Source organism: Arachis duranensis, chromosome 3, assembly GCF_000817695.3.
Source record: "Arachis duranensis cultivar V14167 chromosome 3, aradu.V14167.gnm2.J7QH, whole genome shotgun sequence".
NCBI classification, from domain to species: domain Eukaryota; kingdom Viridiplantae; phylum Streptophyta; class Magnoliopsida; order Fabales; family Fabaceae; genus Arachis; species Arachis duranensis.
The window spans coordinates 128,267,264-128,291,015 of record NC_029774.3 but is presented as its reverse complement, the minus strand read 5'-3'; the positions used below and the strand labels follow the sequence as shown (position 1 = coordinate 128,291,015).

Below are 23,752 nucleotides of genomic sequence, written 5' to 3'. Positions count from 1 at the left end.
TCTGGGGCAACGTGACCCCATTAGCATCATCACTCAGTAACGGGAGAAGTTCAAAAGGGGAAGAATCTAAGAAGCAAAAATCTTCCTCTTTTCTATTTTAGCCACCTCCCATGTTATAACATTATTGGGTCTAGGACTGTCCAGAAAAAAAAAAAGGTACTAGGCTTGGGCTCTTCCCAGATGGAAGTTGGATCGTTTAATCTACTCTGGGTGCAGGTGGTGGATCCTCACGCTGAGGAAAACACTCCCTCCTTCCCCTCTCCTCTCTCTGTCTACAACCATGGCGGATCGAGACAATGGCGATGTACTGATGCTGGAAGCTCCACCTTCTTATGGGCGCCAAGCATGTTCTTCCCACGCGGAAATCATCGACGCTTTGCCTTACATCGACTCCGACTACGCCGACCCCAAAGTGAAGTTCGAGGTTGACCGTCTCGTGGAGGAAGAAATGCGCCGCAGTACCAAGATGCCTGCTGACTTCCTCAAAGAATTACCCCCACTTCCCACCTTGAATTTTGAGGTCAGAATTAGGGTTTTTCGTTTCTTTTCGTTCTAATTGTTGCAGTGAGTAAAGAGTTTGTGATATTTTGCAGGAGTACCCAATGGTTGGTAGAGAGTACGAGCGTGTAAGAGCCGGAAGGCCTCCCGTTACTCTTGATAGGTCGCGTTATGAATTTGAAGTGCCAGCTGCCAATAAGAGGAACGATGAAACTGCTTGGAAGCAAGCACTTCGGAGATCTCAACGCCTTCTTCAATATCAGAATATCAGGTATCTTTTTCTCTCTCTCAACTTTATTAAGATTATACATCTCACAACCTTTGTTTGCTTTCTACTGCAGGATGGAAAATGTGGATTTGTTGTTAAAATATGGCACCGATGCCTGGAAACAACACAACAATCGATTGGAAGTATATTTGACAAGGTTTGTTCATGTAATCAATCTAGGTCTATATTTTATTGGAAATTACATTCATACTATTGTATAGGAAGGTTTAGGTTTGACTAGCTTCACTCCGTCTAAAACAGTTAGAGAAAGTTATACTAATTCAGAGAGGCAATTTTATTTGATAAATGAATGAAGAAGATTGTATAAATGCTAAATAAGCAAGAATCTTGAAGAAGCAAGTTAGAAAATAATGAAGCTGTCCTGTGGTTGCTAGGACAAAAGTGCAATGTGGTGTGTCAAACATAACACTAATCTCATTTTTTGTTTATCAATATGTGGTGCTGGTCAATTGATCACAGTTGTGTTTATACCTGCAGAATGCAGAAATTAGCTCAGGAACTTGGTGAAAAGATTGAAAATGTAAATCGTGAAAGGAAATATCATCAGGTGAAATGACTTTCTGACTTTCTGTTCTATCCTTTCGTAATTTGTTAAATGCTGAACGCTTCGATTCACTTGCCAGCAAAATACTGCTTGCGAGCTCAATGCTTTGTCCATGCAATGGAAGGATCTGTGTCAGAAAAATATAGACATCCAAATTGCTTGCGCTTCTCTTGAAGCTCGCATAAAAGAACTGAAAACAGAAGCAGCAGAACGGTATAAACTTGCTATGAAATTTTTGTTTTTCCTCATCAAAGTTCATCCGTATGGCTTAGCTGCTGTTAATGAGTTGTTTTCGTTTCAGAGGTTGGAACCTGGAAGCCATCACAGAAAATAGACCGTTGTCGATTTCAGAAGTATGAGATTACCCCTCTCCTCCTCCTTTTTGTTCTCTCATGTTTTTTATCAACTATCTAGTGTTGTTTCTGGAATGAATTTTATTTGGTTCAGAACTTCTGAGGTTGTTGCTGATAAAATTCAAAGGGTTTATGGATGCCAAGGAGTTCAAATACATAATAGACATATTGAGATTATCAACAAGCTAGGTTTATGTCGTAAAAAGAAATCACCATAACTCCCAAAGCGTCTAAAAATTCCAAAATCGATAGAGACCGAAGAAATTACGGATGTCCTTGAAATTCCATATGATTTCTACTTATGATAGTAATTAGTATTTCCTTAACTTTTTGGTCTTTTTTCCCCTTAGGTATCGGGTGTACTATTTGAATCATAATTTTATACTTCTGTGTATATTAACTTAGCTCGCAACGCGATATATATATTCAATTTAACTATAATGTTATTTATATATCTAATTAGAATAATGTTATATGTCTAACAAAATTTATTATTTTTGGTCAACAATCGATAATATTTTAAATTTTAAATTTTAATAGTATAAAAATATAGTGTTGACTAATATTAATAAAAAGTAATTCTCTAATATTTCTCATCTAATTATTTTCCGTGTGTCCATATTACATTTTAAGTTAGAGTACCATTTTAGTATTTTTGTTTTTAAGATTTGAAATGCTCTATTTTTATTTAAAAAAAATTAATGTCCTATTTTAGGTTTTTTAGTTAAAATTACAATTTTGGCCAAAAGATAAAAATGAACAAAATAAAATAAAATAATTATGTTCTTTTGATGTGAGGTAAAATAAGTATTTAGTCGTTTTTAAATAAGATAATAAAATTTATATATGATAGAAAATTATAAAATCAAATATTATTAACCTTTCATTAGAGCATTTTATTAGTTCCATTAAAGTTTAAAGATGATTCTTTACCTAACTTTGCATGCAGCATAATTATAGCCAAAAGTAAGAAGTGTTCGTTTTTGAGATGGGAGAGGACCAACGGCCCAGAGACTTGGACCAAACAAATGGTTTATATGTTGTACCTGAATTTGAATAGTAGATGGTAGGGGTGTATATGATCTGGCCCGGCTCGAAGATCTGGTTTGTCCCAAATATTTTAGGGGCTAATTTAGTGTGATTTCATCGGGTCTAGGGCCAGGTAAGGGTCTCAAAAATAGACCCGATCATTATTTCGGGTCGGGTCCAGGTCATATCTCGGGTCACCCAGACTCGTCCCGGTGGTCCGGTCATCATACACAATTAATATTTTTTGTTATTAGTGATGGATGATGCTTATTCTTATGTAGAATTTAAATATTGTAAACCTTAATATTTTATGTTATTAGTTATTATAAGATTATAAGTTAATGTTTTATGTTTAAAATGCATAAGACTTTAGACTAATGCATAATATTGTGTTATTTGTATTTATTTAAATATTTGGTGCTATTAGGCAATATTAGTATTGATTATCGTTATGCTTTAATTTTAGAGAATGGTTGGTTCTTGTTATATTGTTTTAAGTAAATTTTACTATGTGAATTGTGAAATAATGGTTGGAGATTAGGTGATTTTTACATGCTAAAGACCTGGTTTTCACCAGGTCCGAAGGTGTGTAGGTTTCATCGGGTCTAGGATCGGGTTATGGTCTAAAAGTTAGACCCGCTCTATATTTCGGGTCAGGTCTGGTTAAACCAAATCCGATGTAGACCGGCCCATGTACACCTCTAGTAAATAGAACTTTTAAATAGGGGTATTTTTTTCTTCTTATTTTTGATTTATTTATTTATTTCTTAACATTGACAAAACAGAACTTGAAACCTAGTACTTCATTCCATTATATCCTAATTCTTCATCATTCTAAGAGTGAAAGTCCTATCCGATCCTTAATAATTTATCCGATGAACATTATATTTTTTAGTAATTATAAAAATACAAATCAGTTTCCATCTACTTTCGTATTTGTTCAATCTAATCCCTAGAACTAGTTAACAACAGATTAACATTGACATGTTAGGTAACGTCTCCTTCGTAGTAGGGACAAATCGCCCTCTAAATTCTTCAATCATCTCCATCCTCCAAAACTCTTTCTTCCTTCTCTCCTCCCTCTTCTCCACCACCACCGCACTCACACTCCTCCCTCTCCTTCCAATCCCTCTTCTTCGCCACCGCCACCGCACTCACAATCATCATCATCATTATAATAATATTATCACCATCATTTATGCATGATGATTAATGAATATTTTCCTGAACTCTCTCTCCCTCCTCTCCTTCTTCTTTGCATTTTTTTTACTTTCTCATTTCTCTTCGTCACTCATCACTACTGTCACCGCCATAACACATGAGTTTCATTTATTTTAACACTCAAATTTTACCTTTTTTTAGTCTTGATTTTTTTAGTAATTTTTTTAAAAAACAAATAGATTTTTTCCTCCAAGTGATTAAAGTACTTCTTTTAGTGTGATTATGTTTTTAATTTTTGAATTTTAATGATAATATTAGTGCTGACGATAATGATTGTGATGAGGGTCTGGAGAAGTGAATACGGTATTTTGATGATGATTACGGTGGTGATAATTTTGATGATGATTCCGAAGAGGAGGTGAGGCGGATTAGGGGTGTTGGGGTTAGGGTTTTGGAGTTAAGAGGCGATGGAGAAGAGGGAGAAGAGGAGGGAGAAAGAGTTTCCGAGAGAGAGGAAAGAGACGGTGGCAAAGAAGGAGCGGGTGAAGCGGAGAAGGGAGATGGTTGAGGAGCTCAGGAGACGATTTGTCGCTATTACAAAGGAGACAAAACTACATAGACATAGTTACCTGACACGTCAGTGTAGACATACTGTTAACTGATTTCAAAAACTGGATTGAACAAATACAAAAGTGGATGAAGATCGATTTGTGTTTTTATATTGTTAGAAAACACAATGTTCATCGAATAAATAGTTAAGAATCGAAAAAAGCTTTTACTCTCATTCTAATGGCTAGATTCTTTTCATCAACCACAACGAAATACATCCTGTTTTCTAGTCCTATATATAATTTGTGATCTAACTCGTAATTGTTATAAATTGCTTACTATTTCTTCAAAATAGCAACATTATTTGTTTCTGTTACAATCTTCAAATACAATTACTATGTCATAATTGATCAACGGCTATAATCCTCAACTACTTAAAAAAGTGTCACATTCACAAAAGAAAAATATGTTTTCAAGATCCGATCTTAACTCTTATTGATAAAATACAAAATATTTACTTATATGGTGCTAATTACAAATATCTATGCTCCATATTTTTTTATGACCAAATTATACTTATCACTGTTTAAAAAAAAAACACTAAAACATTACAAATGATGAGTTAAGATCATCCATTTAAGAACAGTATGCATTTTGCATGTTACGCTTTCCTGAAGATTGGACTTGATTAGGAGCACTGCGCCTCCACAATTTATTAGGACTTTACACTTGGTGGTTAGCCAAATTGAAAGATCTATTCAAGAATATGCACCCTCAATATCATAATACGGAGATGAAGTCTATAGATTTTAACAATACAATTACATATATATACATATATGTGTTTGATATTTCAAAAAAAATATTGATGTAAATAAATTTTATGATTAATTTTTTTATAAATTTAGTTATTTTGCATTGTATTAAATTATATAATATTATATTATAAAAAATAACAACTATTTTTATTAATTGTATAAATAATCATATAAAACATTGTACAGTGTATCAAAATTAAATTTATATAACTATATATAACAGTTTCGTAAACGTGTGATTCTAATCTACTTTATATATACAAAAAGATACATAAAATTTAAATATACTAAAATACTGAAATATGTAACAGATAATTATTAAACAGTAATGATAGAAAAAATAATAATTTAAACTTATTTTATTTAACTAAACATTTATAAATATATAGCATCTATATTCACATGTTTTCTATATCTTATAATCTATTTATTTTGACAGTAATTAATAAATTTTAAACAAGACAATTTAGACTAATTATTAGTCTCTCAAATATTTTTATTTTTAAAATAGATGAAGTAGAATTTAATAAAATCTATATTATTATAAAAATAATCTAACCTCACTTTGAAGTTCAATACTCTAGGAAGATCGAGAATTTACCTTTAAAGGATAAAATAAGGTTTTACTTTTATATATAATAAAGTTAAAAACTAAATGAATTTTCATTTTATTAATTGAAGAATAAAAGTTTTCAGTGTTAGCTAGTGTAATTGGGGGTGGACAAAGCATAGAGGCATGCAAAACCCTTCTTGACTTCTCCCACCCAACGTTATAAAAGTACTTTGTTTCCAGAAAATGGGAATTGAGAAAATTAGGGGCTTATTTTTTGGATATATAAATTGTGTGTGTTGTGTTTTGTTATAGAAATTAGTGATGTTAGACATGAATATGGAACAGCTTTTTTTGAATTATATGGCAAAAAAATTAGAATGTCTGATTTTTTGGTTAAAAAAATTAGGTATACAAATCAGACCATTTAATTTGTGTGAAAGAAAAAAATTGAATTTTTTAATATCTAATCGTCGGATCGTTAGATATCAATATAGTTTTAATTTTTTTTTTATTTTGAGAAGATTGAATCGGACTGTCCAAATTGATTAATATATATGTTATTTTAATGCGTCAATACAAATAGGTTGGTCCGATTTGTTTGCATGTGCGTGTCGTATACGAGTTTGTAGATCTTCTTTCTTTTTTCTTTTTCTTCTTCCCTTAACTCCTCCACCCATATCTATCTCTATCATTTCATATCAGCTTAAAAAAATTGACATTAAAATTTATATTCATGTGAGTGTGAAAAATAGATAATAGTCTTATTAAAAATATATTATTTTGGTTGGATTTTGTTACAAACATTTGAAAGAGTGAAATTTGTTTTTGAAAATTCGTTAGATATTGTTATTCCATTCACAATCTCATTTAAAGAACTAAAATGTGTGATTTGTGAGAAGATATATTCTAAAATGTCAAAGAAAATATCATGTATTTTATACAGGTATATCTTATACCGCTATTTTGTGGTTTCATTCAATTTCAAACTAAATATACAAATGATGAAGCGAGTATGTTAGAGATATTTTCAATGTATATTGAAAGTCGCATTCAGATGTCATTTATTAGGTTGTATATTGAGTTCGAACAATCTGAAGTCGCCTAAAATATTGAACGAGAAGATTACAATAATGACAGTGAAGAAGAGTTTGAAAGTAATTACGAAGTTGTATTGGTCCGTATGGAGACGAATATCAAGGTGACGGCACTATGGAGACAAATGTAACTGACGTAGCAAATGCACTAGCAAACGAACATCCATTTGAGGAACCATCTTCCAAAGTCACTGCTGTCACTGAAAGACCTTTTGTCGGAAGACAAAAAATAACAACCACATCTTCCAATGTCACAACACACTTACCAACCAGAAGGTGAAATGTGTGTTGTGTCTGAATGTCACCTCTCGACTAGAGCATTTACCAATGTTTTTTAATATTGAACTATTCTAATGTGGGAAACGTGATAAAAACCAATAACCCATAAATGCTCATACTCCTCCATATTTTGATTGTACCGATTCGGAGGCAATAAATAGTTACATGTCAAATTCTATGAACTCTACAAAAATATAGCAAACTATTAGTCAAATAATTAATAATTACTAATTTACTACTAAAAATTAATAATTTTCTAATTATAGTAACTAATTTATTAAACTAATATTAAATTTACTATTAATTAGCTAATTTAATAACTAACATGTATGTATAAATACAACTAACTTACCAATTATTTAACTATATTATTAAAATATTTATAAATTTAACTACATAAAACATATTAATTAAATATCTAACAATAATCATTAATTATTAAAAATACCAAAAAAATTGATTTTACTAAATCCAATTTACTAAACTTCAGAATAATAATAATAATTGTTGTGATAAGTTCAAAAGGACGTAGATGTCCATTTTCCCTATGAGAAATGAAGCTCCCAAGCCAAAATATATTAAATGGAGTTTTGAATATTTGACCATTTGTATCTATAAATAGGAGGCTAAAGTCTCAGGAGAAACAACAACAATAAGAATACAACATTCTTCTCTCTCCCTCTCTTTTTTATTATTCTCTTTCTTATATACTTTAATATTATTCAATAAATAATTATATCTATTATATTGATATAGTAATTCTAGTAAAAATTTCTACGAGTGTTATCTAATTATATTTCTATATTTTATATTTATTATCTCTTCCTTATTTATTTATTTAGTTATTTTACAACACGTTATCAGCACGAGACTCTGATCAAATTTTTAGGAAGACTCAGTAACAAATTTTTATTATGTCGAAGCTTTTTCTTATCTTGAATTCAATGCTCTTGATATATCTGGAAATAATTATTTATCATGGATACTAGATGCTGAAATTCATCTTGATTCAATGGATCTTGGAGATACCATTAAGGCTGAAAATAATGCATCCCAGAAGGATAAAGCCAAAGCCATGATTTTTCTTCGTCGTCATCTTGACGAAGGATTGAAAAATGAATATCTCACATTAAAAGATCTTGCAGATCTTTGGAAAGACATTGAAGAAAGGTATAATCATAAAAAAACGGTAATACTTCCTCAAGCCCGATATGAATGGACGCACTTGCGTTTACAAGATTTTAAATCTATAAATGAATATAATTCTGCAATGTTTCGAATCACCTCACGAATGAAATTATGTAGGAAAAATATATCTGATAATGATATGTTAGAGAAAATTCTCTTGACCTTCCATGCCTCGAATGTGCTCCTACAGCAGCAGTATCGAGAAAAAGGGTTTAAAAAATATTCTGAGTTAATTTCTTGCCTTCTTGTTGCTGAACGCAACAATGAGTTGCTGAACGCAACAATGATTTGCTCTTGAAAAATCATGAAGCGCGTTCAGCTGGCGTCGCCCCATTTCCTGAAGTAAATGCGGCAAATTACCCCAGAAGAGGTAAATGACAAGGTTTTAATAACAAGAAAAATTATGGAAGGAAAAGGAATTATATTCAAAAGAGAGGATCTCACCAGAAGTGGGATAAAGAAAGAAATATCGGGTAGAATAAATCAACAGAGGATAAGTGTTTCCGTTGTGGTGGAAAGGGCCATTAGTCATGTACCTGTCGTACCCCAAGGCACCTAGTCGATCTTTACCAGGCATCTTTGAAAAAGGATGACAAAGGAAAGGAAACAAATTTTGTTTCAAATGAGGCTGAGAACTCCACCACTCATTATGATGTATCTGATTTCTTTGAGGATCCTGAAGGAAATATTGGTCATTTGATCAATGATGGAATAGTTTAATGTGTGAGATTATTAAGCATTCATGTAAATAAATAATGTAAAGAACTTATTGTTAAGTTTTATTTTCTATGTATTTAAGTTTCAAATATGATGTATATAAATAATGAAATATTAATGTTTATGAATTTTGAAATTATTAAATGTGTCATGTTTTAAAATAAAATTTTAGTATATGACATTATTTTTATGTACAGTATTTCTTAGAAAAATAATTCCGATCAAGTATTCAATTTAACTGTGCATACTACTCATTTTATTATTATTTGTCTTTGAAAAAAATGACAAGGATATGTAATGAAGATGTATGCCTTGCGGATAGTGCAAGTTCGCACACTATTCTCAAAAGTGATATATATTTTACCCATCTGGTGCCAAAAGAAGAATGTGTTAATACTATTATTGGCTCAGGCAATGTGATTGAAGGCTCCGAAAGAGCTATAATTTTGTTTCCCAGAGGAATAAAATTCATAATAAATAATGCACTATTTTCTACCAAGTCTCGAAGAAACTTGTTGAGTTTTAAAGATATTTGCCGAAATGGATATCATATTGAGACTATGAATGAGGGAAGTCATGAGTATTTATGTATCACAAATCATGATTTAAATAAAAATGTTATATTAGAAAAGTTACCCTCACTTTCATCTGGGTTGTATTATACCAAGATTAGTGTAATTGAATGACATGCCACTGTAAACCAGAAGTTTACTAGCCCAAATGAATTCATAATTTGGCACGACCGTTTGGGTCATTCGGGAACAACCATGATGAGGAGAACTATTGAAAACTCTCATGGACATTCACTAAAGAACCAGAAGATTCTTAAATATAGTGAATTTTGTTGTGCTGCATGTTCTCAAAGAAAGTTAATTTTAAGGCCATCACCAGTAAAGATTGGATTTGAGTCCCCTAAATTTCTAGAAAGGATTCAAGGTGATATATGTGGACCTATTCATCCACCATGTGGATCTTTTAGATATTTTATGGTCCTAATAGACGCATCTTTGAGATGGTCACATGTGTGCTTATTGTCCTCTCGCAACCTCGCGTTTGCGAGATTACCGGATCAAATTATTCGATTAAAAGCACACTTTCCAGAAAATCCAATCAAAGCAATTTGCCTTGATAATGCTGGTGAATTTACTTCCCAAACTTTTGATGCTTATTGTATGGCTAATGGAATAAGTGTTGAACATCCAGTAGCTTATGTTCAGACACAAAATGGGTTAGCAGAATCGCTTATTAAACGCCTCCAGTTAATTGCTAGACCCTTGCTTATGAGAACAAATCTCCCAACCTCGGTTTGGGGTCATGCTATTTTACATGCCGCAGCTCTTATTCGTTTGAGACCAACGAATTACCATCGGTTCTCTCCTATGCAATTAGCTTTTGGCCAGCAGCCAAATGTTTCCCATTTAACAATATTTGGGTGTGCGATATATGTTCCCATTGCACCACCTAATCACACCAAAATGGGACCCCAAAGAAAATTGGGAATATATGTTGGATATGATTCTCCCTCTATATTGAGGTATCTTGAGATACAAACGGGAGATGTATTTAAAGCCCGGTTTACGAATTGTCATTTTGATGAATCAAAATTTCCAACATTAGGGGGAGAGAATAAGATTCTTGAAAAGGAACTTAATTGGAATGCATCATCATTGATGCATTTAGATCCTCGATCAGGGCAATGTGAACTAGAAGTTCAAAAGATTATACATTTGCAAAGAATAGCAAATGAATTGCCTGATGCATTTTCCGATACAAAGAGGATAACTAAATCTTATATACCAGCGGAAAATGCTCCAATTCGAATTGATGTCCCAGCAGGACAAGTAGCCACTGAAGCAAATTCACGCCAGAAGCATGGCAGGCCTGTCGGTTCCAAAGACAAAAATCCTTGAAAGAGAAAAGAGGTAAATAATATTCCTGTGAAAAAGATATAGTAGAGACACCTGCAGTTGTCCAAAATTCTGTTATAGTTTTAACGCCAGAAGACGTTCAGGTACTTGAAAATTGTGAAAATGATGAGATCTCGATAAATTATATCTTTACATGAGAGAAATGAGACCGAAATAAGACAATTGTCAATGAAATATTTGAATATAATGTGGCATTGAATATCATGCATGAAAGTAAGGATCTTGAGCCAAGATCAGTCGAAGAATGTCGACAAAGGGATGATTGGCCAAAATAAAAAGAAGCCACGAAGGCTGAATTAGACTCACTTGCAAAACGTGAAGTCTTTGGACCTGTAGTCCGTACACCTGAAGATATAAAACATGTTGGATACCGATGGGTATTTGTGAGAAAACGAAATGAGAAAAATGAAGTTGTGCGCTATAAAGCCCGACTTGTGGCACAAGGTTTTTCAGAAAGGTCCAGTATAGATTATGAAGAAACGTATTACCCTGTAGTGGATGCGATAACATTGCGTTATTTGGTCAATATATCTGCATATTATAAACTGCATATGCATTTAATGGATGTGGTAACAGCCTACTTATACGGCTCATTAGATCGGGATATCTATATGAAAGTCCCTGAAGGACTAAAGATATCTAAACCATACAATGAATATTCGCAAGGGTTATACTCAGTCAAATTGCAAAGATCTTTATATGGTCTAAAGCAATCTGGACGAATGTGGTATAATTGTCTTACTGAGTATCTGGCAAAAAACGGTTTCAAGAATGATGATATATGCCCATGTGTTTTCATAAAGAAAACTGCATCTGGATTCATTATAATTGCTGTGTACATTGATGATTTAATTATCATTGGGACTCCTGAAGAGATTCCAACAATTATAAAAACTCTAAAAGAAGAGTTTGAGATGAAAGATCTTGGAAAGACTAAATTTTGTCTCGGCCTGCAGATCGAGCATACAAGAAATGGGATCTTTATTCATCAAGCGACATACACAGAAAAGATCTTGAAGAGATTTTATATGGATAAGTCACATCCCTTGAGTACCCAATGATCGTAAGATCTTTGGATGTGAAAAAAGATCAATTCCGTCCTAAAGAAGAAAATGAAGATATCCTTGGTTCTGAAGTACCATATCTTAGTGCCATTGGAGCGCTAATGTATCTTGCTAATAATACGCGACCCGATATATCATTTACTGTGAATTTACTAGCAAGATATAGTTGCTCTCCAACCAGAAGACATTGGAGTGGAATCAAACAAATCTTTCGATATCTTCATGGAACGGTTGATATGAGATTGTTTTATCCCTATGAAACCAAGTCACAACTAGTTGGCTATGCAGATGCTGGATACTTGTCTGATCCCCATAAAGGGAGATCTCAAACAGGATATCTGTTCACATATGGTGGTACAGCTATATTATGGAGGTCCACAAAACAGACGATAGCAGCAACTTCCTCTAATCATGCTGAAATATTTGCGATTCATGAAGCAAGTCGCGAGTGTTTTTGGCTCAAGAGTTTGATCCAGTATATTCTGTCATCATGTGGACTGATTGATCATAAGATATTTCCAACTGTCCTGTTTGAAGATAATATAGCATGCATTGCTCAACTTAAAGGCGGATACATCAAAGGTGATAGAACAAAACATATTTCTTCTAAATTCTTCTTCACTCATGATCTTCAAAATCAATGGACAATTGATGTCCAACAGATCCGCTCAAGTGACAATCTGGCAGATTTATTTACAAAGTCACTCTCAAAATCCTCATTTGAAAGATTGGTACATGAGATTGGGATGCGTCGATTTCGAGACATTAAATGATGTCGACAAGAGGGAGATACTGTACTCTTTTTTCCTTGGTCAAGTTTTTTTTCCCTTTTTTCCTTGGTCAAGTTTTTTTTCCCATTGGGTTTTTCTTGACAAGGTTTTTAATGAGGCAGTCCCTATCACAAAGAATTTTGTACTCTTTTTTCTTCACTAAAGTTTTTTTTCCACTGAATTTTTCTTTAGTAAGATTTTAATGAGGCATAATCCTAAATGGTCATTCAAAGAGGAGTGTTGTGATAAGTTCAAAAAGACGTGAATGCTCATTTTCCCTATGAAAAATGAAGCTCCCAAGCCAAAATGATATTAAATGGAGCTTTGAATATTTGACCTTTTGTATCTATAAATAGGAGGCTAAAGTCTCAGGAGAAACAACAACAATAAGAATACAACATTCTTCTCTCTCCCTCTCTTTTTTATTATTCTCTTTCTTATATACTTTAATATTATTCAATACATAATTATATCTATTATATTGATATAGTAATTCTAGTGAAAATTAATACGAGTGTTATCTAACTATATTTCCATGTTTTATATTTATTATCTTTTCTTTATTTATTTATTTAGTTATTTTACAATAATAATAATAATAATAATAGTAATTTAACTACTAAATTTTATTAATAGTACTAAAAATTATTTCACATAGTTTTTAATTTTCAAAAATTATGATATTATTATTCATATTAAATATTTTAGTCAACTGTTACCTAAATCTTTATTAACTTAATTTTTACATAATTATTTATTTATTTATTCATAAATAAATCGGATAATAATTATTTCTATTTCACTAATAATAAATACTAACCTACTATTAATAATAACTAATTAACCCTAAACCATATGACAAATCTATTTCAACTACAATAATATTATTATAATATATTTATGTCAATTTAATATCTCACAATAAATAAATAATTATTACTCGATCAAAAATATAATCTTCTATAAATTATACTTTACAAAAATTATACAATAATAATAATAACATAGGTCTAATAATAATTAGTTATAATTCTCTAAATTATTAGAAACAATTCTAAACATATATTTTTTACTAATCTACTACATTAGTCTAATCTAAATATTATCATTAATTAACATATTCACTAACTAAATTTAAATATATAATTTTAACTATTGCCCTAACTATTATTAACAATCTTAATTTTTAGTATTATTTATAATATTTCAATTATATAAAAAATTTAAAAACAAATTTACATAATTAAAATAACAAACAAAACATTTTTATATTTCTGCTTCTTTGACATTGTAATTAATTTTTTTTCAAAAGTTTGAAGGTGACGAAAAAGAATGAAAATGGGGGCTAGAAAAAGGTTGAAGAAAAGAACAAAGGAAGAGAGTGGAGCTTCAAGAGAGGGATATAGATAAGGGAAACATGCATAAAACATCCATACACTCTATAGGTGGGTTCTATCCCATTTTCACTTCCACATCTAAATTAAAAAGTAGTGAAAAATTAGGACTCTAATGTATTAATTTGATAACTAAAATTTCAGTTTTAATACAAAATTCTCTCTTTTCAATATCTCTAAAAAATAAGAACACAAAATTAAATTGTCTAGAAAAAAGATTAATACAACAATATTCTATCTAATAATTAACCATAAATATTTTATTTAATATTTATACTTATTTTAAAGTAAATTAGATAATATAATCTAACTCAATCTTATACGTGTACACTTCTAAAATCTAAAGCCATTCATTCAGAAACTTAATTTAGGGTATATCTCCAAATCTCTTACTGTCATCCAAACTCACTCTCACCCTCAAGAGTTCAGTTCCTTGATTCAATATCGGCAAGTTAGAATGACAAAAAAAACAACTACAATTTATCTTAGTTAAGATTCATTAATTGTTATGTTAAATAAAATAAATTCAAACTGTTTTTGGCTAATTTTTTTTTTATAGGTGAACAATTTCGATGCAAATATGCAATATTAAACCTAATATCAATACATCAATATACCGCCCTAAATCGGCAACAACAATACCAAATTTATCAAGTTATCACTTTATCGGACAACCAGATAAAAGCATACATTCTTAACTCGGCATGTATGAATAAAACAAATGTTGTTTAAAGGCGAACAACTAGTTAATAACTGCAACTAAAAAATAAAATGAATTTGGAGCAACACTGTACTGATAAGTGATATGTGATCCGGATCTACAAGCCAAACTAATTAATGTTGATTGAGAGATAGTGGAGATCGCATAACGCGTTATATAGAGCTGCAGCACCTAGCTCGGTTGCACCACTGCAGCCAGATGGGGTTCCTGTACCACACAAAAATGAGAGGGAGGTAACATAAAAACTAAATCTAACAAATTGAAGAGTACAAGTTAATTAGAAAGAGGATGCTATGTAGAGCTCCCTTCAATCCAAATAAGGATCTGAGGAAAGGTAATGAAGCTCCCAGGATATGGAATCCGCAGAACTACCACTGCATAATGGGGGTATATATGGGTAGTACTGTGGGATCCATAGCTTAGCAGCTCAATCCACCCACCAAGACCCTCTGTTGGACTTCAAGGAGCTCCACTCATCACCATCTTCCACATCCAAACCCTACTAAAACCAAACAAATAAATAAAGAACAAACTAGCTTGCAGCAAGAGTTTCATAAGCAAGAACAAGGGCACTTCAAAAGTTAAACCTTGACTATCATAGTTAAAACTGTGATTAGAATATAAGGAGGAGCCATATATATTAGCTTATATAGATCTAGTAGCACTCATGCATCTCATCTCATCCTAGCTCAAGTATATATTCGAAACCGATCCTACTGTAAATGGAAAGTAAGAACTACTCCGAGAGTCCGATCCGATCCAACTCAACTCAAGTGCTCAAAGGGGCACCTAGAAAACCCTATCTTTTTACGAGTAGTGAGGCATATACCAACCTTGTTGATATGGTTATATAGAGAAGTTGGAAAGGAACCCGTGCAAATTTCACCACCAAGACCCATGACTTTTTATGCCCTTCAAGCCCAACAAACAGCCATATGACATATTTTCATATTTAATTTTATAAATAAATAAATATATATTTTAAAAAAAAAAGAAATGTTCTGCTGGTTGGGTGGCGTGCGCGAATGGTGAATGGTGATGGATGACAGAAAAGGAGGTGGTGGGCCATTGGGATAGGGTGGAGCGGGGTAGGCAGGGCAAGGCTAGGTGTTAGTTGTGGTTGGCACATGTACATGTTCTTCTTCTTGGGAATTGCCTTCGGATTCCCTCTCTTATCCCTTTAACCTGCATCACGTGCCCTTCTCCTAACCCTAGCTACCATTACCAATACTTACTTTCATTTATTTATTTCTCAAATTTTTTTAACCACCGGAAAAATAAAGTGTAATTTTTTATTATTAATTTTATAAATAAAATTAAAAAAATTAAAAATTATATTTTATTTTTTTAATTATTAAAAATATTGAGAGAATTTATTTTTACTAATTACTACGCTATGCTTTATCATACATTTCCTAAACAAAATCCGTGAGTTAGTTGATACTCTATATTTTCAAATTTCACAAATCTTTATAAATAACAAAAAATAATTAACATATAAATATAATTATATTAAACTATTGAATAAATTTTAATTATTATATTTAAATTGTGTTGACGGTGACCTATGAACGCAGAGCCGTGGAGCCCACACCACCGATGCTGGAGCTTGATGACTTTTTTTTCATTGCAATTTTTTTTCTCTCTCTTCTGTTTTTCTAGTTTACCTTCTTATCTCTCTTGAGTGTTGATCTCAGACGAAGGAAGGAAAGCGCTAGATTTCCGCCACGTAATTGGGGAGACAACAGATATCGTAGGAGGCCCACCTGCACAGTTGAGTTGATTTGCTTACCGTTTGGGTGTAGCAAAAATCTAAAGCTAGATCTCAACCCGTACAAGAGATGATATTCTTACCCGCTATCTGAATTTGTAGGCTAATTTTTTTTATATTGGGTTATTATTAGTATTTTTTATTAATATTATGATGTTTTGGTGTAATGCAGTAATATGGGATAAAAAGAAATCGTGAATAACGATTTTAAATAAGACAAAAAATTAAAAAAAGTTAACAGAAATCGTGAATTACGATTTCAAATAAAACAAAAAAAATAAGAAATCGTTCGTCACAATTTTAATTTTTTAATTTTAAAAAATATGATTTATGAAATCGTGAGTAACGATTTTTTTTGTTATACAAATCGTAAGTAACGATTTGTATTGTGCATCATACTTGTGAAATTTATCCATTTTAATTCATACTAACGTAATATATCCTTTCATCTATCATATAAAAAATAATTAATTAAAAATTTGTACGTGAAAAAATTATTAAAGCACAAAGTGATAAATTAATGGGTAATTTACGTTGATAAATTGATTAGATGCTAAAATTATCTAGATGTTCTGAATTAAAAATTAGTTATATATTTATTCTAAATAAATTTGTAAAAATTGAATCAAGTAAATTTAATTTAAGTATTTATATGTAATTTGGTTTATTATATATAGAATATACATAATAAATTAAATTAATTTATTTTATTTTATTGTATACAAGACACATACATAGTATATGTATGAGAAAAAAAATTATTATAATGAAAATTATTTTAATACATACATAAACATTTTTAATGTATTTATTAAAATATAATAAAATAAAATATATAATTTTTTAATAAATATACAAAAATAAATTATCATTAAAATAAATATGATGTTGATGATTTGTGTCTATAAAATAAATAGTTAAACAATTTCATGCATACTTTTTTCGTCCTTTAATTTGTTTCTTTTTTTTAATTATTTTTTAAAAAGTAAAATTTATTTGGTATGTGAAGAAGAAAAAGAATATACATATTTAATTTTCTTGATGATTTTAATTTGGTTTACTTTATTTACATTTTATTTGACTCTTCTCTTTACCTTGATTTAATCTCACTGATGATTTCTCCATTTTTTTTAAAGTACTCTGTCTCAATATTTAAAAGTCTACCAACATTCATTTAAAATAGGTACGCATGAAATTATTGGCTTTATTTATTGTACAGACACAAATCATCAACATCAAATTTATTTCAATGAAAGTCACCAAAAAAAAATTTATTTCAATGAAAATTTATTTCTGTATATTTATTAAAATATTATATGTATTATTTTTGTTCGTATATTTTTTATTTTTAGCATTAAAAATAAAAATATGGATTTTAGTTTTTAATATATTTATTAGGGCAATTTACTTAAATAAATAGAATGAGAGATTTCTTTACCTGAATGTGCAAAACTGTTTGTTGTTACGTGCATGTGCAAAACTCCATTTCTATGTAATCCGTGGTAACCCACCACGGTTTCAAAACATGCATAAACCGTGGTAGGTCCCAGCGGTTTAGGGGCAACATTTTTTGAGTGTAAACTGTGGTAGGTCACCACGGTTTACGAAGGAAAGATGGCAAGCATAAACTGTGGAGAGTCACCACGGTTTATGAGGAGGTTGGTTGCACATAGAACCCCTGTGGGTTACCACGGTTTATGTAGGTTAAATAATGGCCAGAAAACCTGGTAGGTTTCCACGGTTTACTATGACGGGAAGTCTATATATATGTGGGTGATTCAAGCTCCATAAGAGATCATTCTCAGTATGGCTAGTGAGGAAGAGAGTTTTCTTGCCCTGGTGCATTGCTCTGGGAAAATAAAAAAAAAGCAAAAGCCAAGGTGTGAAGTTTACCGACAGAAAACCACTAAGTATTTTTATCAGTTCGTCGATGAGTTTGTCAGATTTGAAGAACAACATCTTGGAGAAGCTTGGCGTGTTGGGTAGCAAGTGGGTGAAGAAACTATTCTACAAGATTCCCATGGCGGTTGTCTCGACCGGTGTTCAGTATGAAACCTTTGCGGTTAAGGCTGATGAAGATATTAGGGTTCTGTTCTACTGTGTAAGGAGTTTTCCGGAGATCAGAATCCATGAGTTGTTCGCGAAGTTGGAGGTTGGTGTCGATAGTTCTAGGGCATCCGCTCCAGTTCCTTGCCCAGCTCCGCGGGTGGTGCATCTAGTTCGATGCCTGCGGTCAGACCGTATCTTCCGCCGGTTCAATCACCTTCGTTTGTGGCTGATTTAGACCGAACGGAGGTTGTTGGTTCTGTACCTTTGGAGAATGCAGCAGTCATTGAGCCTCCCAACGTTGTGGGCACCGGTGGTGGCCTCGTACCTTATATCGAAGACTTTGGTGGACCTGATCAAGTAGAGAATGCAATGCGTGACGATGAGTCTGACCAGGAGCCTGTTGATATCGATGGTGACAGCAACGATGACACAGGTGGCAATCCACATGCGCAGCATCGGCCTTCAAGTTCTGGTTCTCATCAGTACCCTCCACACTTCTCCACACTAAACTTGGAAGCTCTTGGTCAACAGGAAGACAGTGGTAACAGAGTGGGGAGATCTTCTATAGAATTTCAGATTGGGCAATCATTCCAGAGTAAAGATGAAGCTGTGCTGAGTGTAAAGGACTATAGCATCCGACGAGGTGTTGAGTACAGAGTCATCGAATCGGATCATTTGAAGTATCATGGAAAATGCAAGGAATTCGGCAAGGGTTGTACTTGGTTGATTCGTGTAGCGCTTCGTGCACGAAAGGGGACTTGGGAGGCTAGGAGGTACAACGGGCCACACACATGCCTCGCAACTTCTATTTCAAGTGATCACCGTCAGCTGGATTATCACGTTATATGTGCGAGGATTCTTCCTATGGTTAGGGCGGATGCTGCGGTTACGGTAAAGGTACTTCAACAAGCGACAGAAGCTGATTACGGTTTCAGGCCTAGTTACAGGAAGGTTTGGATGGCTAAGCAGAAGGCAGTGGCACAAATATATGGAGATTGGGAAGAGTCTTACGCGGAGTTGCCCCGTTGAATGCTAGGGATCCAGGCGACAATGCCGGGAACAATCACGGTGCTGAAGACGTCTCCTGTTCGGATTGGTGGTGGGGTTGATGAGTCCACGGTGTACTTTCACCGTCTTTTCTGGACATTTCCACCCTGTATCGAGGCATTCCGGCATTACAAGCCCCTCGTCAGTATTGATGGTACCCACTTGTATGGGAAGTATGGAGGGACGCTGCTGTTGGCGATAGCTCAGGACGGGAACTCGAAAATCCTGCCGATAGCATTTGCCCTTGTGGAGGGCGAAAATGCAGAGTCGTGGTCATTCTTCTTGTCCAATCTCCGAGAGCATGTGACTCCTCAGGAGGGTATCCTTGTTATCTCAGACAGGCATAATGGGATCAAGGCAGTGCTTGAGGCACCTGAGACTGGATGGCTGCCTCCTCGTGCTTTCCGGGCCTACTGTATAAGGCATGTGGCTGCGAATTTTGCTCTAACGTTCATAGGTAAGGACTCAAGGAGGTTGCTGGTCAATGCTGCCTACGCCAAGACTGAGGCAGAGTTTTACTACTGGTTCAACATCATGCGGACTGAGAATCCAGCAATGTGTGACTGGGCCAACCGTATGGAGTATGACAAATGGACCCAACATGAGGATGGTGGTCGACGGTTCGGGCACATGACCACAAACATCAGTGAATGTGTGAACTCCGTGCTAAAGGGAACTCACAACCTGCCGGTCACATCGTTGGTTAAGTCAACCTACGGGAGGCTTGCTCAGCTATTTGTGGTACGGGGACAGACAGCAGAGGCACAACTCGGATCTGGCCATGAATTCTGTCAGGCATTGGTCAAGGCTATTGATCGGAACCTAAGAGACTCTAGGTGCTTCACTGTGACATTATACGACAGGCATCAGTTCGAGTACACCGTCGCTGAGATAACACCAACGGGGACCTTCTCGCTGGGTAGCTATAGAGTTTCCCTTAAAGATCACCGATGCGACTGTGGCCACTTCCAGGCGCTGCATTATCCTTGTTGCCACGCCATTGCGTGTTGCGCCTACTCCCGGCTTAACTGGGCGTCATATGTTCACGAAGTGTATCGTATGAGTGAGGTGTTCAACGTTTACAACCAGGGGTTTCTCCCAACTATCCCTGAAGGACTATGGCCTCCATATGCTGGGCCAACCATCATTCCTGACCCTAATATGCGGCGTGCAAAGGAAGGTCGTCCAAAGGCAACCAGGATCCGTGGAAGCATGGATCAGTCTCAAGAGAATCAGCCGGAGCGTTGTGGGCTATGCCGTCAGCCTGGGCATACGCGAAGGAACTGTCACCAGCGAAGACAAAGTGGTGGAGGGGATGCGTAGATCTCATGTCGTGTAACCCCCCTTCTATGCTGTTTCAGTTGTTTCATGGTCTAGATAATCTTAGTAATGTATCGTTGGTTAAGTATGTGACTGTCAACATGTTTCTTTAACAAAGAAATTTCAGATGAATAAACCTATTGTTATTTTACCTGTTTCATTAAACCACTTTGGACATCTTTCATATTGTGCATTATAATATAAACCGTAGAGGAACACATCAAATAATCTGAAGCCGGTTAAACTACTTGGTCAAAAGATAAATAATATTTAACATAAGTCTGAAAGCCATAAATACTAACTAGCATGCTCAATACATAAACTAACTAGCATGCTCAATACATAAACTAACAAAGTCCCTACCGGACAGGAACATATAACATAACTAATCAGAATCCTCAATGGTGTCACTGTCATCATCGTCGAACTGGCCAAGCAAGTGACCTCCGGTGCCACACAAAGGAGGACGCCTCACCCGCCTAGGTCTGTGATCTGCCGCTGGTGCTGAGGGGTGTGCGGGAACCGCGCTGAAAGCAGAGGCAGGTGTCCCTCCTAACGCAAACCATGGGTCAGACGGCGATACTGCCGGCTCGTTGAGGTCAACTGCCAACTGAGCTTGAACATCGTCACTCCGTGGCTGCTGAGCAGCAAGCTGGGCATGCTCCTCAGGCATCTGTGGCCTATAATGGGTATCATCATCATCCCTAAGCATGTCTGCTATGTCTCTGTAGAACTCGGACTCAGTAACAGGATCAGCAATGTCCATCCCGACAGCCGCGGTAGTAAACTCAGCAAAACCATATGGGCTCACGTTCCCAAACAGCTGAGAGCTAGAACCCACGTCGAACGTCGGCTGATCCATAGCTGTGCTGATCCAACTACATCATCAGCGGGCACGTGATCAGTGCCGTCCCCCTGCTCGGATGGTCCTCTGTCAGGCGCACCTCGACGGTTAGGCCGCGCAGGCGGCCGTCTGCCTCTACATCGAGGAACACGGTAGTCCACTGCATCCCCAGCCTCAGCTCCAGGAACGTCCTGCTCCAAACGGTCGGCAAACTCCCTCCACTCGCAATCGGTGGTCCGGGTCCCTATACGGCGACGCCGATCGACTCGTCTGTTATCTAGTCTGTCATAAACGTGCACTCTAGGAGGTGCCTGGGATGACCCTCTGTGACGCGCCTCCTCAGTCAACACAATCGGCCTTGGATCCTGAAATGCTACAGCTGGGGATAGGAACCTGTGCGCCACACGGCACCACCACTCCAGGTAATCTGCTGATGGACCGGGGTCGAGGACTCGATCGACCCATATGACTGACTGAAGCCTGTCCTCCCAAAGCTGGTGCCACTCCTGATAATATGTAGGAAACCACCGGTCCCCACCCCTACCATCCTTCACATGTAGCCAATCTATGTTCAGAGCTCCATCTGGGAGATGCTGAACACCGCCGAACTGGGGTAGAACCCTATCGACCTGGTGCCACTCGATCGCAGCAAAATATATCAGGCTAGTGATGGCCGTCCATAGCCGTCGGTGCTCGTCAGTCAGTATCTCCGGATGAATAACAGCAGCAACATCAGCAGAAGAATAAGGCTCCCACACAAACTGCACAGAAACAGTATGAGTTTGATGAGGCAGTGACATGTAAGAAAAACTAGTACAACTATCAGTAATAAATAAATCACTCACATCGTGGACACGCAGTCGATCCAGTGCATGGCGTGCGGAAACTAATCTCTGTGCCCCTGCATCGTTCCTCGGCACAAACTCGGCCCACCTACAATTTAAATTGAAATGATGTCAAAACAAGCCATAACACATGCTGTTTTTACAATTTATGATCGGAAAATTTTAAACCATACCTGGAAGCAAGCGGAAACCCGAATCGGTCAAAACCAGTGGGCCTTAGAGTGGGAAACCTCCAGAAAATCCAAGACTGTAGCAGCTGTAGCGGCCCAGCCAAGTTTACGACGTTCCTGTTTGTACCACGACAAAGACACCTATACAACCAAGCTAGTGCAGCGGAGCCCCAGCTATATCTGCCCAAGTCGTCCAATGATGCCAAATAAGGCAACCAGCGGAGGTGTACCCTGTTTATATTCTTGTCCGCAAACAGCTGAGACGACAACAACATCAGGATATAAGCGCGTGCGTATACACGCACGGTCTCATCAGTAGCATCTGAAGGAAGAACTCGGAACCTCTCGTGGAACCATGTGTAGCACACTGTCATCTGCTTTACTTTACTCTGTGGAGGTAACTCCCCGAACAACTCCCGGAACCACACCCATGCTGATCTACCGTGTTCCATCAGATTCTCAAACTCAGTCAAGCACCAACTAACGGGCGCACCATCAATCGGCAAACCCAGCTGATACGCATCATCCTGTAAAGTAATGGTGCACTCACCAAACGACATATGGAACGTGTGGGTCTCCGGACGCCACCGCTCAATAAATGCGCTAAGGAGAGACTCATCAACCCAGAACCACTGACTGTTTAGCCTAGCAAGATGATACAAGCCCGCAGTCTCCAGATACGGTATAATCCGGTCATGTAAGGGCATATTCTGCTGCCGCCTAACGGCGGTAATAACCCTACTAGGCTGCAAAACGT

At 35.3% G+C, this 23,752-nt stretch overlaps 3 protein-coding genes and 1 long non-coding RNA gene across 4 annotated transcripts; 3 read left to right on the top strand and 1 right to left on the bottom strand.

Moving 5' to 3' along the window:
- The first annotated feature begins 206 nt into the window (after window positions 1-206).
- LOC107481894 (pre-mRNA-splicing factor SPF27 homolog) lies at window positions 207-1,859 on the top strand. The gene is made up of 6 exons (XM_052258773.1): window positions 207-520; window positions 594-769; window positions 840-923; window positions 1,265-1,334; window positions 1,411-1,544; window positions 1,633-1,859. Exons 1-6 carry the CDS (start codon window positions 281-283, stop codon window positions 1,688-1,690), a joined length of 762 nt encoding a protein of 253 aa, XP_052114733.1. The 5' UTR covers window positions 207-280; the 3' UTR covers window positions 1,691-1,859.
- Window positions 1,860-14,867: 13,008 nt separating this feature from the next.
- On the bottom strand, window positions 14,868-15,776 carry LOC107481897 (uncharacterized). Its single transcript, XR_001590655.3, has 2 exons — window positions 15,537-15,776; window positions 14,868-15,156 (listed from the first exon to the last, which is right to left on the bottom strand). It is a non-coding gene; the product is annotated as an uncharacterized LOC107481897 (long non-coding RNA).
- Window positions 15,777-18,650: 2,874 nt separating this feature from the next.
- On the top strand, window positions 18,651-19,798 carry LOC107481572 (uncharacterized). Its single transcript, XM_016101847.1, has 2 exons — window positions 18,651-18,960; window positions 19,005-19,798. The coding sequence occupies exons 1-2, from the start codon at window positions 18,651-18,653 to the stop codon at window positions 19,796-19,798; spliced, it is 1,104 nt and encodes a 367-aa protein (XP_015957333.1).
- Window positions 19,799-19,819: 21 nt separating this feature from the next.
- LOC107481573 (uncharacterized) lies at window positions 19,820-21,139 on the top strand. The gene has a single exon (XM_016101848.1). The coding sequence runs from the start codon at window positions 19,820-19,822 to the stop codon at window positions 21,137-21,139; it is 1,320 nt and encodes a 439-aa protein (XP_015957334.1).
- Window positions 21,140-23,752: the final 2,613 nt, after the last annotated feature.